Here is a 16,198-nt window from a genome sequence, read left to right as displayed (position 1 = left end):
AAAAACCTATTTCCAAAATGTATCCAACAAGGTGCATTTACAGTATTCAAATAATGCACTTGGATTACTCACAGGCAAACATAACCTCATGCAATGAAATCAAAAGAAAGAAAACATGATTCAAAGATGAGGAGAAATGTATACCGTACTGGCTCCCCTGTGCAAGTGCTTTATTCATTGGATTACTGTATTGTATGCATTTTAGATGCCTTGTGCTTGCACGGAAATTACCCGATGCCCTTAAAACATCACGGTTTATCGAACTTTCCTATGACGAGGGGAGAAAAAGTCTCTTGCTTCCGTCCACATTACAACAGTACAGTGACTATAATTGTAAGATTTCGCGCTATGGCACTTCTAAGACCCATTAATGCATGCAATCACCTTGATTCTCAGTTTAAACTTTCCAAATGTCATGGAAAACACTATTCCAGAAATTTATCCAACAAGGTGCATTTACATTATTCAAATAATGCACTTGTATAAAACAATGACAAACATAACCTCGCGCAACGAAAGGAAAAAAAAAACACGATTCAAAGACGAGGAAAAATTATGCTGGCTTTCCTGTGCAAATACTTTATCTTTTGGATTACTGTACTGTCTGCATTATTAGGTCCCTTGTACTGGCATGGAAAGTGCTCAACGCCCTTAAAACATCGTGGCTTTTCGAACTTTCCTATGACAGGGTAAGGAAGTCTCTCGCTTCCGTGCGCACTGCATAGCAACACAGTACATTTCCCGGCTGGCAATTCTTTCCTTTAAAACCATAAGTCCGTTTGGCCTCTGCATTAAAATAAAATAAAATAAACAAACAATGCAGTTACATCGGCATCGACAACATTGTTTGGTGCGTACGAATTGATTATAGGCTTTAACCTTTTCATTGCTGAGATAAATTCTCTTTTGTAAAAGCCCCGTGCTGAATTATTTTTAATTAACTTGCAATACATAAAAGTCAGAAATAAGATGGGAAAAACCAGAGGGTTCTTGCCTGCTTGTCATATATTTTTATACTAAATATGGAAGGTCTTAAACTGATTTTTCTAACACAAAATTAGTTATATATTGCGCAGGAAATTCAAGGTTGTCCAACATAAAAGACCAAGAATTGAACAAAAATTGAACTAATAATTAAAAATAACAGTAAAAAGCTCAACTTGCATGTTTCAGTGGCTACAGGTGGCTACTTCCAAACGATATATAACTAAAGTGAAGACAATAACTTCAGGGGTGTCTAAAATGAGTAAAAATGTATCTAATTTTACAGTAAAATATTATTCAAGTTAAAACACTGAGAATGCATTAAAAATTCCTACACATCTTGGATTGATTTCATAATAAAAAATGGTCCAGACCAGTTAATCAAGGGTTGTACAAAACTGGTAATTCCAAAACTGTGGGTAGCCTACCTTTTTTTTGAAATCGCACGTCTTATTTGGATTTGCACGAAACAAGTTCATCTCCTTCAGTACCTTACTAGAGTATGGTAGTTTCCGAAGCAGGGGTGTACACAGAGTCTAACGTCGCATTTTTCACACGTATATCTACTTTCTTTCCTCTTTTTCTCATCAAGCGTGGTGTTTGAACACACATGGCAGTACCTGGCAGGAAATCTCTTCTTCGGGGTGGGTGGTACAGGGGAAGGAAAATGTCTCTGTCAGTCTAAGCAGTTTGTCCCTGGCTGGTTGGACAACTTCTGTACTTTCATTATAATCGGTGTCATCACTATCATCATTATTCTCGAAATCACTAAAATCAGAATATTCATCTTCCGATTCTAATGTGGATAGCATTCTTACAACCTCGGATTCGGTAAGATCGTGCGCTTTACCGACGGTCGACATACTGTAGCTTACTCATCCCTGACGCGAGCCTCACTGCTAGCTTGCATGCCGGGCATACCGCAGAGCAGCTCGTAAAGCAGAGTGTCGTATTTATCTCAATAACTCATGAATGAATCAACAGATTGTCATTTCGTAAGCTCCTATCCACTGCAGAGAGATGCATGTATCCGTCCACGGAGTTTGAATAACTTCTTATATCAACATTGGAAGTATTGCGTTGATAAAGTCAGAAGAATGTCACGCTCGCAATATTACGGGTGCAACAGAGCAGAGGTCACTCTCCGCGCTCGCAATATTGTGAGCGCAGCAATGTAAAGGTTAAGCCACGCTTTTTCGCCAACTGTCGGCATTGCGAGTGTTCGCGGATTCTACCTCTCTGCACACTGCCTGCTACGTGATATTGTGGCGTTCCTTAAAACGCCGAATTAAAAATAATTACAATTCTGCTCGAACATAACAGATATGAAGCACACTGTAGGCACGCCGAAATAGGTGAAAGAGCGCAAAGTTAACACTTCAGTTCTGGAAGGCGCGTTCTTTCATGATGTGGAGAAATTTTGAATTTAAATTACTCTGTAAAATACTTTTTTTTTTTTTTAAATGTAAAGGCAGTTTTGAATTAAAAGTCTGAATTTTGATGACTGGACCGGCATTGTTCTTCGAATTACGAATTATCTGTATTTCAAATTAAACTATTTGAATAACATGCAAAACCGTACCTCATATTTCCGGGAACGAGAGCTGCTTCGAATTAGGCGAGATTTTGAATTAACCGATTTCGAATTATCAAGGTACTAAAAATAATTTGCTTAAAGCAAATATATAGTATCAAACAAGTGGAAATTTACTTTTATCGATTTAATATAAATAAAATTTGATACAGGAAATGAAACCAATTTCTTGCAATACCCAATTTTTGCCACTTCCTTTTATTCTTGTTGTATTCTAGACTGAAAAAATGGGAATCATCTTTCTTAGAATTTCTGCTTTATTCATCTACAGGATCGGAGGTATCCGGGTTCGAGTCATAAATACAATGTTAACTTACATATTTTCAATATTTTTTTTTTGTTTCGCACAAATTTGTTTAATTCAAAGTCCGATTTTTTTGATCTGATCACTTTGAATTATCAAGGTTTTACTATATATATATATTGTAATTTTATCACCACTACATAAGGGAAACAGCACAGAATTGAAATATTTTATTTTGTAATGTCTTATTCTATGTCTCCATACAAGAAGCCCTGCTTTTTTGTTTTTCCTTTCTCAGTTTGAATATTTAAATAGTTTATCGCCCAATTGATCAACAAAAAACACAACCTACCTCTTCCAATACTGCAGGAGAGCTTTAAGAAGAGTCAAGCAATAGTCTATGACTCCAGCCTGTAGCAACATGGCTGCAGTTGCTTGAGACACAAAACTTGAATTATCACTGGTAGTCTTCGAGTTGGACTTTGAGCGAGACATAAGAACACCTGCCATGAAACAGAATTATTACAGTGATTCAAAATCAATAAATCAGAATAAAGTTTTATAATTAAGTACCACACAAAATAGAAGCTACTAAATCAGTTGGAAAATTAGCGTTCAAAATTACATGAATATAGAGAGGAAATGAAACTGCTAGTCACTTTTATATCTTGTTATTCAAAAGGAACTGATGCAACAAAAATCTTCAAAAATAATTTTCATGAGGGAATACAAGATTCTGTGAATATTATGCTCTTGCATCCATAAAAATACTACGTAACACATATACAAGAGGCTAGTACTCACTAAGCAGGCGCATTATAACAAGATGAACTTCCCGTTCTTTGCTGCGATCACACACATTGTTTATATCAGGAGTCTTCATACGCAGCTCACTGATGAAGGCTGTTAACAAACTCTCCAGGCAGGCACGGTCCTTTTCTTCTTCACCATCCAAATCAGAAGTCAGCATCAACACCACCTTCACAGTATTAAAAGGGTATTGAGAAGAGACATTTATAATCAACAATTGAAGTAGATGTTTATTCTCAGGACAGCAAAAAGTGTACAGATGAACCTAATACAAACTGTGTTATAGCAGCTGTGGGTTAACACATTTGAAGCCAATTTTCCATGGCTGCATGCTTCTAGCGATCCATGTCACTCATGTTTGTTGAACAGAGAAATGGCCACGTGATCATGCAGTGCGTATTTATGACACTAGTAGTAGTATTAGTTGTTATGGTGGATGTAAACAAATCAGATCATCATCAAAGATCTGACATCCATGTAGAGGTTGGTGATGTTTATGAGACTTTGCTGATTATTGTCAAATTCTGGGGAGCAGAGTAGATGATCCTTATCCATTATGAAATGGGATCCTCAATTTGCATTTTGTAAGGACCTATTAACATCTCACACACACAGCTTCTGACAGCCTAGTGTCTCAATTCTGAACAATATTGTTGCTGAAGCCTCTAGAAATTTCATGGCTGACAATTTTGATTTTTTGCATTCATATGCTGAGGAAGGAAGGTTTTAGATATGAATATTGGGCCTGCAACTCCTTATTTTCCATTACTGATCACAGTAGGGACATACAGATCCCACAATTTTCAGCAAGTTTCATCAGCAGTATGATCTTTTGCATAATAAATCGAATCATAGATTGTAATTCACAACTAGCCATTATTAACACACTGTAACATACATGAAACATAACATCTGCCTGGCAAAAGTATGGTTGCTACATCCACCATGGACCAGTTAATGTTCTTGTGCAAGTGGATTTAATTAGAGTTGTCAGTTACTTTTTTTAATAAACATGCATCGCTTCTTTTGCGTGAATTTTATAATAACACCATTTGAAAACTAAATATCTGGCTAAAATATCTGAAAAGTCTGTTGATGCATTATTGCTTTCAGTTGGTGGTCATAAAATAAAGTGATTTTACTGTTCTCAGAAACATCAACATTTAACAACAATGAATTAATGCTACTTAGTTATCTTACTAGTAACTATTTCCATATGGTGACAGTTTGAAACATAGGAAACTAAATTTCATATCATTCTGGGACTTATCACTGTGATTTTTGTAATTTTGTCACTAGTACAACTCATTATTTGGTCAGAATCTGTCCTGACTTTGTGAATCAAGAACATGCACTCGAGCAAAGTAAAAAATGTAAATAAAAGAAGTAAACAAAGCATCAATGTTGTTTTAGTGAGAAATACTAATGTTAGAGCTGAGGATTCTATGAATCTGTTCACAAATATATGAATATGAAACTGTTTCTTCAATAATCTTTATAAATAAATACAAAATAAGAACTAATTGATTTTTCCTATTTATGTGAGTAGAGGTTAACTACCTGCATGAAGGGAATGGCACGCACACCCCCAACATCCTTCAGTTGGGGCACAAACTGCATAAGACGTTCCAGCATGGCAAGTCGCAGCGCATGTAACTTGGAGCTGCTCTCTGTATCAGGTTCTGGTTCTTGTTCAGCTTCTAGTCCATCAGGATCTTGTGCCTGAAATCACACATACAGTAAGTTATCCACTAGTGAAAATCTGAAAATTACAGAAAGACAGACAGCAGTAATTTACCATTACAATAGCGGCAAACACATAACTCTCTAATGTATAATGGATAGAAAAGAATTAATTAATACACATTTGAATAAGGTCAATTGCACATTATGTCAAGTTCTAGATTTTAATTAATTTCACCATTCACCACTGAAAATCCCAACTATTTCCTGTTAAATACACCAGGGAAAATATGACACACAATTTTTTCTCTGGAGTCGTATGTACCAAGTGAGATGAAGGTGTGGTTTGGTTATGAGGGTATGACAGTATTTCGGGGTTGTAGTAAGGATGTAAAGGAGAGGGCATATAAGTCTCTGGAAAGACCCCAACTAGAGTATGGTTCCAGTGTATACCCTCACCAGGATTATCTGATTCAAGCACTGGAAAAAATCCAAAGAAAAGCAGCTCGATTTGTTCTGGGTGATTTCTGACAAAAGAGTAGCGTTACAAAAATGTTGCAAAGTTTGGGCTGGGAAGACATGGGAGAAAGGAGATGAGCTGCTCGACTAAGTGGCATGTTACACGTTATAATTCTCATATTTTAGTCTGTATTGAATTGCAGAGTAAAGTCAAAGAAATATTAATGTTTATTAAATTCCACCTATTCAATGCATAGAGTAATTTTAATTAGGAATTAAAACTTATTAAGTAAATTACAGGGGCATGTTTTGCCCCTCTTTTTCTTTTCTTTTAAGGGCATTTTCAGCCTTAATCACAAACCTGAAAGATAATAAATTAGGATCCTGATTGCTCTTAATTGTAGTTTTTAAGGAAAAATTACAAATTATAAATGTGAGGATGATGTAGGTACATGCATCAAAAAATGAACGAGAGGGATGACAATAGTTAAAATATTCTTATATTAAAGCCTTTATTAAACCTTAAAAACAGTCCTAATTTATATTGCAATCACTAAATTTAAAACAAAACAATATTCTAAATAATCTTGAATTTACATCTATTTAAAAAAAACACAACTTCTACCCTATCCGTCCCCACAAACCCACCGCAACGAATAACACAAAAACTTAACACCACGCCTAACTCCCCCGCCCCCTTCCACCACACCCACCACCCCTGATCTCACATCGATATAACACCAGAAGCGCAAGTGTCAGTCATTTCAATGCTACCATAGCAACTGATTAACACTATAACAGTCAAAAAGATAAATGAAATTACATACGTTTTTCTTTGACTCGCCTTTAATTTAACCAATTAACATCATATTTGACAAAGGGGTAAGTGAATTTACACACAACTTTTTCTTTAAACTCACCTTTCCTTCAATTTCATTCATTAATTCTTAACTCTCCTCTTGTTACAGACATTAAACCACATTTCCCTTTCAACTCTCTATATAAGCAGCCGCAGTCGTACCTTCTAGCTAATATAAATACAGCTACTTACCATCAAGCACTCTTCCTTGCTCATGCAACGTGCTTTAAGAAGACTGCAGACTTATCTCATCACAAAAGATTGACAACAAACTAACAACTTTAAAAATTATTTAAACTCCACTTGGAGTAATCAATAACACTTTTCTTCGTTATTCTAAAGATTAAGCTGTTTAAGCTCCAAGCTTATTTCTTATGCCCTCAATCAATCGTACTTAAAAGTTTTTAACAATGAAGTGCCTGATAAAAAGGATTACCGTGATAGAGTAAATCATGTAATTATTTACCTTCATTTATCTAATAGATTTAAACTATTACCTAAAGTATCAAAATCTTTCGTGCTTCATACACCACCTTTTAACAAGGTTCAATTCACTGCAGCAGTAATTGTGTTCTTATGGAACTACTAATATGCAACTTGTTCCCACATTTTTAGACAAGGACATTCATAAAAGTATATACATTAGGACTGTTTGCAAGGCTTTATCAAGGCTTTATTATAAGAATATTTTAACTACAGTCATCCCTCTCACTCATTTTTTGACGCATGAACCTACACCATCATTCTCACATTTATAATTTGTAAATTTTCTTAATTAACTACAATTAAGAGCAATCAGGATCCTGATTTATTATCTTTCAAGTTTGAGATTAAGGCTGAAGATGCCCTTTAAAAAAAAGAAAGGGAAAAACATATCCCTATAATTTACTTAATAAGTTTTAATTCTTAATTAAAATTACTCTATGCATTTAATAGGTGGAATTTAATACACATTAATATTTCTTTGACTTCAAGTGGTATGTTCCGAGCTGTCAGTAGAGAGATGGCGTGGAATGACATCAGTACACGAATAAGTTTGAGTGGTGTCTTTAAAAGTAGGAAAGATCACAATATGAAGATAAAGTTGGAATTCAAAACAAAAAATTGGGGCAAATATTTGTTTACAGGAAGGGGAGTTAGGAATTGGAATACCTTACCAAGGGAAATGTTCAATAAAATTCCAATTTCTTTGCAATCATTTAGGAAAAGGCTAGGAAAACAACAGATAGGGAATCTGCCACCTGGGCAACTGCAACAAATGCAGATCAGTAGTGATTAATTGACCTGACCATGGACAACTGGTATACAAGTGTGCCTTTATCAAACGGGTTACTTGAAAAGAACATAACTTGTATTGGAACTATTAGACAAAATAAGAAAGAACTGCCAGCTGAGTTCCTACCCAAACAAAGGCAGAGAGGTCAGATCATCAATATTTGGCAATCAAAAAGATTTGACTCAAGTTACTAAAAACAAAGTTATTTTACCATCTACCATGCATGACACTGGTAAAATCAACAAGACTCAAATAAGTCGCATATCATTCTGGACTATAATATCACTAAAAGGGGTGTGGATACAGTGGAATAGATGTGTTCGTCATAGTGGTAAGGATCATGAAAAAATGGCCTGTGGTGCTCTTTTATGCTTTGATGAAAATATCTTGTATAAATTCTTAAATTGTTTATGAGTTAAATGAGAACAACCCTAAAGACAGGAGGAGGATTTTCCTCAGAAATCTAGCTCTTCAACTGATGAAAGAGCAACCAAATGTTCACGCAATAATGCCAAGCATAACTGCGGATATGGAGACATTTCTCATCAGGTACTATCCAGAAGTTGCAGAGTAAACTATGCAATATATCCAGAAGAAAACGAGGCAGAAAATGTGGACAAGCAAAGAACAACATGAGAATTGTGTGAGATCAGTGCAGACAGTTTGTTTGCAAGAACCATGCCAATAAACTATCTCTGTGAAAGTTGTTGTGTTGTAACAATATCTATAGACTAAAAGGTTGTTTCTGTAACTTATATTATTAATTCTGTAAATAAAACATGGGGGTGTTCTTAAATATGAATGAGCTATTTAAAGAACATCCCTAAAAGAATCAGCTATAAATATACAGACATTTTTAAGGAGGAAAGAAAAAAAATGCACATGGTGCACAAAATGCACTGCATGCCTGCTCCTGTTATAAGTGAAGGTGCTTCTGCTTGAGGATTAATGAAGGCAGTGTATGAATAGGTGGGGACTGTCCTGTCCTTTTGAGTTTTCAGGTTTTATCTTCCTCTTTTGGCTGCTCCCTCGTGCCATACAAGCCTATTATTGCGATGATCCTAGTTTGAGTTCTTCTTCATGTTCCTATCTCTAGTAAATTATCACTGAATTATTAAATACACCACCTTCAGAATTTAATCCATTGGTCTTGTCAGTACATCTTCCTCATCTCCTCCCAAGCTGCATTCAAATTTCGTATTGCTGCGAGTCTTGTCTGTGTTTTTGTCACTGTGTTGTAAATTAAGAGAAACAGGTTCCAGTATCAGTTTGTACTCTATTTAGTTTCTAAAACTCTTTCTCCCATAATCTTATGGAAAGCTGCATCCAGGCATCTTAGTGTTTTGAGTTTTGAGATTTTCAACTGCAGCCTGTAGCTAATTTAAATGTGGAAGAATGAATTGTATAATTCTAGTTAACCTAAGTTTTATATGTGTATAACGTATGTCTTTGGTACCTGGAAATCCTAATTTTGTGCATTTGTCATAAGAATAATGTTGTTTTTACAACTATGTTACTGCAAAACCTAAGAAATAAGTAACTGTCATTAGCTTTCCTACATTAAAATCACATAGACGTTCCCAAATTAATAATAATAATAATAATAATAATAATAATAATAATAATAATAATAATAATAATATTTGCTTTATGTCCCACTAACTACTTTTACGGTCTTCGGAGACGCCGAGGTGCCGGAATTTAGTCCCGCAGGAGTTCTTTTACGTGCCAGTAAATCTATCAACACGAGCCTGTCGTATTTGAGCACCTTCAAATACCACCGGACTGAGCCAGGATCGAACCTGCCAAGTTGGGGTTAGAAGGCCAGCGCCTTAACCGTCTGAGCCACTCAGCCCGGCGTTTCAAAATTCTTAAAGAGAAGTGGAGCATTTGTAAGCTACCTTTCTCTCCCTAATTTAAGGAGGAAAAATTTGAAAAAAGGTTGTTTTTTAAATTTGTATAGCGTTGTTAAACATTTATATTGAAAACTGTAATTAGTACAATACAATACATTATAAAATAATCATGGAACAACTTAGCATATCGTAATCGAAATATACTGATGTCTTGTCTGCATTACCAGTTGGCGAGAGTAAATATGAATTTATCTGGCACAAGCCAATAGCAGATCTATGGAAATTCAGTAGCTTTTGTTCATAATTGGCTGGGAGAAGTTGTGCAATGCTAGTTTTCCTACTACAACTGAAGTAATTTTGTTCAAGAAAACACGTGAGCCCTCTATTCCAAGGCTAGCCTTAAAACCCATAATTTTTAACTCTCTTGCTATTGCTATAACTTTCAGCCGACACATTTCACTCGTGACTGTACATCCAAAATGTCTCTTTTCAGTCACGTATTCACATATCCTGTTTTTTATTTCTGGAAACTTTGCTTGTTGTCCACAATTCTCCTTTCAAATCAAAGACAAAATCCATAACCATACATTAGTCAAAATCAAAGAAATACAGTGAAACCTCGTTAAGACTTTTCTACAGGGGACAAGGAAAAAGAATGTGTTTAGCAAGAAACTGTACTAATGAATACAGAAATAAAAAGCATCTAACAGGTATATGGAAACACTAGATACGATTTTCTTCGACTTGAAGGCATTTTACGTCGTGTATCCATGGGTACAGTGAAAACTATAGTCCTATCTACCATTTTTAATGATGAGAGGAAAGTATTAGAAGGTGTGAAAAACACAAAAGAACAAAAACGAAACCTTTTCCGGAGGTGATTGTAACCTTTTGGCAAAATAGAAAATACTAAATGGATAAATTGTAACTAGAATAAAATATAAATAACGAAATTGGGTGCCACCTGCAAAAGATTTACAGGAATAACTGATTCTGTGGAGCATGAAAGAACTCCCTCTCCCAAGGCAACGGTCATCAGGCTGACGAGGCTCCAAACTTGCTTTATAACCTTACCTGTTACTGTTTACCTCTGATATTAAATTTGGGTAGTATGCCAGGTTTTTCCTTACTCCACCAATAAAAGATTTACCACAAGTTTCACTTCATGAATTTACTCCCGAAACAAAATAAAACATGACAAACAACAATGATAATTATCACGTGATGAAACCAAAATAATCATACACAAACAACATCTACAAGCTATACACCATTACTCTTACTAATAAAAAGTTGTTATACAGTTGTTTAACACTTGTATAGTTATACAATGAATAAACCCTGTATAAGCAATGCAGATTTTTCTTACTAATAAACGTTGTATAAGCATTGTATTACTATACCACATGTATACACTCGTTGCAAACCGTAAGAATCCCTTCCTGTAGTTCACTGACGTATTTCGTCATGTACACTGCCTTTAAGATCGCTCTTTCTGCTTATCTACGAGCAAAACCTTTTGAAAAGCCGTGTCATAGGATGATTAAACTTTGCATATCGCAAAGGCTGAGGCAACACGAGGTGATTAACAGCTGCCAATCGACAAATATTCGTGACATCAGGTGTGAAACAGCTGACATCCAATGTGATGTTAATAGCAAATTTGCGCGGAATTATTGAGAGAACTGTGAATAATGTAGACAGTTACAAAAAGGACAAGGGCCCCTAGCTGGGATACTGAATAATAATAATAAAAATACTTCTCAGAAAGCACTGAAGCATGTCATTCCATATTCATTATTATTACATTATTAGTTGTTTCATCAGCACCATTGTATTGTAACGGTCTTACTAATAAATATAAATTAAGATGAATTTGTAAAGAACATTGTCTGTAGTCACATAATATCTGCTCTTAATTTTTCGTCGCCGCAAAAGTAATTACTGATGAAAGTAGTTCTGGCAGCTTGACCATGCAAATTGGGAGGTTGGACTACAATTACGATTTCTTCTTATTATTATTAATCTTCGGGAGGCAAAGATTGATCCACTATATTCTCTTCACTACTATCGACGACTATGTTATGCAAGATGGCTAGGGCAACAATTCATTAAAATTCAGGCATAGACACCCAAGAGAGATTCACAGTGACTATTGTGCATGTTCATTAATTCAATCCACTGCAGTCACTAAACTCGTAATTAATACAATTAATCAAATTACACAACCAATGGTATTCATATGAGTGCACGGAAATACTGTTAAATGCAATGGATTGTCTTATATACTTGTTAAACTAGGTCCCGCGACTGTATAACCAGTGTATAACAATTGCCATGCATTAACATTGCTGCTTATAACAATCTTATACACGATAGAGCCTATATGCAGTTTATTGGTAATGTTTTGTGCTGAAGAGGAGTGTAAACTTAGTACACACAGTTTATTAGTAGGACTGTTTACAGTTATAATGTGCGTAAACACAGGAAGCTTACACATCGTTTTTAGCAACAAATTTTACATGAACAGTGTACAAACCTTGTATAAAAGTTATACACCATTTATTAGTAAGACTGCATAACAATACATAGTTCTGAAGGCCATGCTTCAAATTGGTAATGTCCTACGGATAAGAAGACTGTCCCTTCCTAACCTTATATACATTAGCACAATATCATCATCACCGTGGAATCTATTTATCCCGGGTTATAATTGTATGTGAAACAAACCCAGTCACCACACTATACACTGTCAATAAGCCATACACATCCACAATGTAAAATGTCTGCTGTGGGATTAATAAATAACAACCACCATGTCGTATTATTCAAAGAATGAGCAAGTAATAATAAACACTTGGCCTACGTTTTTGTCAAGTCATAATTAGTTCTATGCACAACAACATATTACCTCCAGATTATACACATAAATGATCTCACAGTGTGCATTTCCTTACAGAGGAATAATCCACAGTCTGACTTACAAAAGAACACTATACAGTGTCTTCCACCTACTGCTTATCGGGAACTTTATTGTCGAGTTATGCACTCGCCATGACTCCATAATGGTACAGTAACGCGACCGTAAAGAACTCAAACAGCAAAAACTTAGTAATGGTAATCTTCATGTACAGCAACTGCAATAGTCAAGAACAGTAATAATAATAAACTCGTCGCACACACACACACAATATGCTTCATCCATCACTCCATGATAAATTAGACACTCGTTGCATGTGCACACATGTATATATAGGCTTGCTCCATGTAGCGTAACGTCTGTCAAAATCCACCGGAAAAAACACTACCATTGCCACATCTTCAAGCGTCTCTTAGTCAATGCAGCCTCATTCGAAATCGGAGCTTTCAGACTGGTTACCCAGCTGCTGACCCGCAAATAGCGATCTTGCACGTTTATCCTCATAGATGAATTACCATCTTCAGTATACATTTCCCGGCCCTACCCTGGGATTCTAAACCACATGTTGCAACACTTTTAACCGACTTCAACTATCTTTCCTGATATAGTCACGGTTTTCCAGGTTGCACAATCTTAACTGGCAGGCCATGTTTACAAACTCTTGCCCAAACAGAAATTTATAAAAAATATAATGATGCACATATGCAATATTCGCTAACTACAAATTCTTCTTACAATATTATGTTCTTACATCTTAATTTTAAAAGTCACATGATATTTACTACTTTATATTAAAAATTACGAAAATTTCCTAACCTAAAATTGGAATCATACTCTTGTACAGTTACAGGATTATAAAATAACAAGTACACTAAAAGGTATGAAAAACAACAGACAACAAATATGAAAAACATGTGCACAGGGGCCAAAGTATTATTGTAGATCACGCTCTTTCTAAAACAAATGTTAGTAGAATAATTTCATTTCGGAGGAGTGGGTTATTTACCATTATTTTCTGGTCACACTATAGACAATGAATTGGAGGCTACATTCGACCATGTGCAACTGCGATCTGTGAGGAAATTTTGGCTGCCATTTTGAATCGAGCGAAACTTCAATCAACTTGAGTGATCGAGTCGAAACTCGAAGGTGCGAATTTTATCATCCGCGACATCTATGCGCTTATATCAGTCCATTTTCTGACAGATTTTAATTTTGACTTCATTATTAAGGAATTTCACAATATTTTCCATTTTCCATAACTGGGCTATCACAACACGAATATGCACCACGCTAGTCAATTTCACACGATTATGTTCCCAATCCAGATATAGGCTATCGTAACATGCAAAAATATTAACCACACTTCACTGTATCACTCAACACAAAAATATAACCTTCAGAATGGAATGCAAAATAAAAGCACGAACAGACTCACTCTATTCAGCGATCTCGCTGTTAACCGGCAAGCAAAACTGAACATTCATGAGACTAATGGATTGCTCTCTGAAAGTGCAACTTATCCTTTGAAGTTCACAAAGGCCTTTTCCCGTAATCACGCAGCTGTGGCGACGACGCTTACCCAAGGTGGAAATCATGTTGGGCCGATGACCTAGATGTTAGGCCCATTTAAACAACAAGCAACACAAGGAAATCAAGTTTCTTTCACAAGGGATATGAGGTACTTTTATATAGATTTAATACTATGAGTATCGAGACCTTGAATTTATGATGTGTATGCAGGAAAACGTGTTAATGAGGAACGCACTAACGAGGTTTCACTGTATATATCCAAAGACGAAAGTGAACCTAATACCTGGATCATTTATAAAGAGGGTAGAAAGCAGATGTTAGATGTTATTTTACTCACCTGGAAGCCAGCAGGAGCTCCAAGTGAACTTGTCTCACTACGAGCACCAGCAAGGGGTTCTTGTATATTATCTCCATAGGCTGAACTACGGCCAGATACATTGTGCTCACCAGTGATGCTGTCCACACCACTTCCACCACTTTCTGAACCTGCACTGCCACCCTGTAGAAAGAATGATTACTACTTAAATGATATATCATCAACTGCAACACCCTACCAGACATGCTGGAAGGATTCACGATTATGATCATCATCTGCAACATACCATATTTACGCGAATAATACCCGCATATATTTTTTTTAAAAATTGAGACACGAAATTGGGGTTAAGGTTTTATTTGCGTCAATGTTGGCATTTTTTTTTTTCCCTCTCAAAATCAGCCTTCCTAATGTTAGGGTGCGGGGATTATTTGCATAAATATGGTATTATGAAAGAAAGAAAAAAAGAAAGAAAGAAAGGAAGGAAGGAAGGAAGGAAGCAACCCCACATTTGTTGCCATTATTCACATCCAGACACAACAAACATCTTTGTACTCTTGAAGCTTTGATGACACCATTCGTATCGCCTACTCAAAACACGACTGTTTGGAAGCATTGCTGGGACCATAAGAAATGGCACACATGCCAACAACACTAAAAAAATCAGGAGAATTTTGGCGATGTATCACGACATATTAAGACACATCACTGATGGCATAAAATGTACTAAATCTATAAAATTCAGTATTTAACCTTTTCACTGCCATGTTTTCTTGACCAAGGGAGTCCTCCTGGCTGAGGTTTTTTTTAAAAGGAATAAGCACTTTTACAAATATTTTTTAACAATACTATTACTGGAATATAATTGAGGCGTCTAGTATCAAAACCGGCCAAGTCACTGAAGGCATATTTTTCAGTATAGATGAAAAACCTGTAGAGACAAAGCAATGATAGCCACAAGAGATTTTTTTTCATAGTTATATCCTTAATGGAAAATTATTTAAGTTCCACTGTTTTGAGAAATCTGACTTACAATGAACCCATCTTTTTTGTTAATATAAATTTTGACTTGGCCGTTTTTGTTGCAATTTTGTATAATTTCAGGCTATTTTTCTGAAACTGTATTCAATTTAAACTCGAAAACCTTGTGAAAAAAGGCAATTTAATGAAAATAAATTGGCATTGTAATTACTTTTCTTTATTGCAATTTTGAAAAAAGCATATAGGAAGAACATCATAAAGCTGAGGAGAATCCAAAATAGGATTTATCTCAGTAAAAGTTTGTAGTTCACTTACATCTTGAACACAGTAAAAGAAAATGTTCAACAATAATAGTCACTTATATTAATAGAATCATTATTAAGATAGGTACTGGTCACACATACTAAGTAATATTATTGTTTTAAGCCTTCAATTTGCTCTTATTTATAATACAATGTCAGGCTCTTCACGTGAACTACTGATGCAGACTTCAGAGACGGTGTTGGAACTCTCATGACCAGTGAAAGCTGTTTCACTTGCTAATATTTTAGTTTTATTAAACTGCAGTGATGGATGATCTTGCCATGTTGAACCAAAGTGGTTCTGCAAGGGATTTTTTATGTCTTTTGATTCAGAGACAGGAAGAGTAATGCCTTTGTTCACTATGTGGGGTGTCATTTGAG

General features: G+C 35.6%; 1 protein-coding gene across 1 annotated transcript in view; it reads right to left on the bottom strand.

The window, feature by feature from the left end:
- poe (E3 ubiquitin-protein ligase-like protein poe) overlaps positions 1–16,198 on the bottom strand; it is a 797,274-nt gene that overhangs the window by 222,674 nt on the left and 558,402 nt on the right. The window contains exons 51-54 of the mRNA XM_067137373.2: positions 14,556–14,717; positions 5,193–5,354; positions 3,627–3,801; positions 3,175–3,325 (exon numbers count right to left, since the gene is read on the bottom strand). Of these exons, the coding sequence (XP_066993474.2) occupies positions 3,175–3,325; positions 3,627–3,801; positions 5,193–5,354; positions 14,556–14,717 (650 nt within the window). The remainder of the gene's footprint in view (positions 1–3,174; positions 3,326–3,626; positions 3,802–5,192; positions 5,355–14,555; positions 14,718–16,198) is intronic.

The sequence above is a fragment of the Anabrus simplex genome, chromosome 1 (assembly GCF_040414725.1).
Source record: "Anabrus simplex isolate iqAnaSimp1 chromosome 1, ASM4041472v1, whole genome shotgun sequence".
NCBI lineage: Eukaryota > Metazoa > Arthropoda > Insecta > Orthoptera > Tettigoniidae > Anabrus > Anabrus simplex.
The sequence above is the reverse complement of the archived record's forward strand: the minus strand, read 5'-3'. Positions and strand labels throughout refer to the sequence as shown.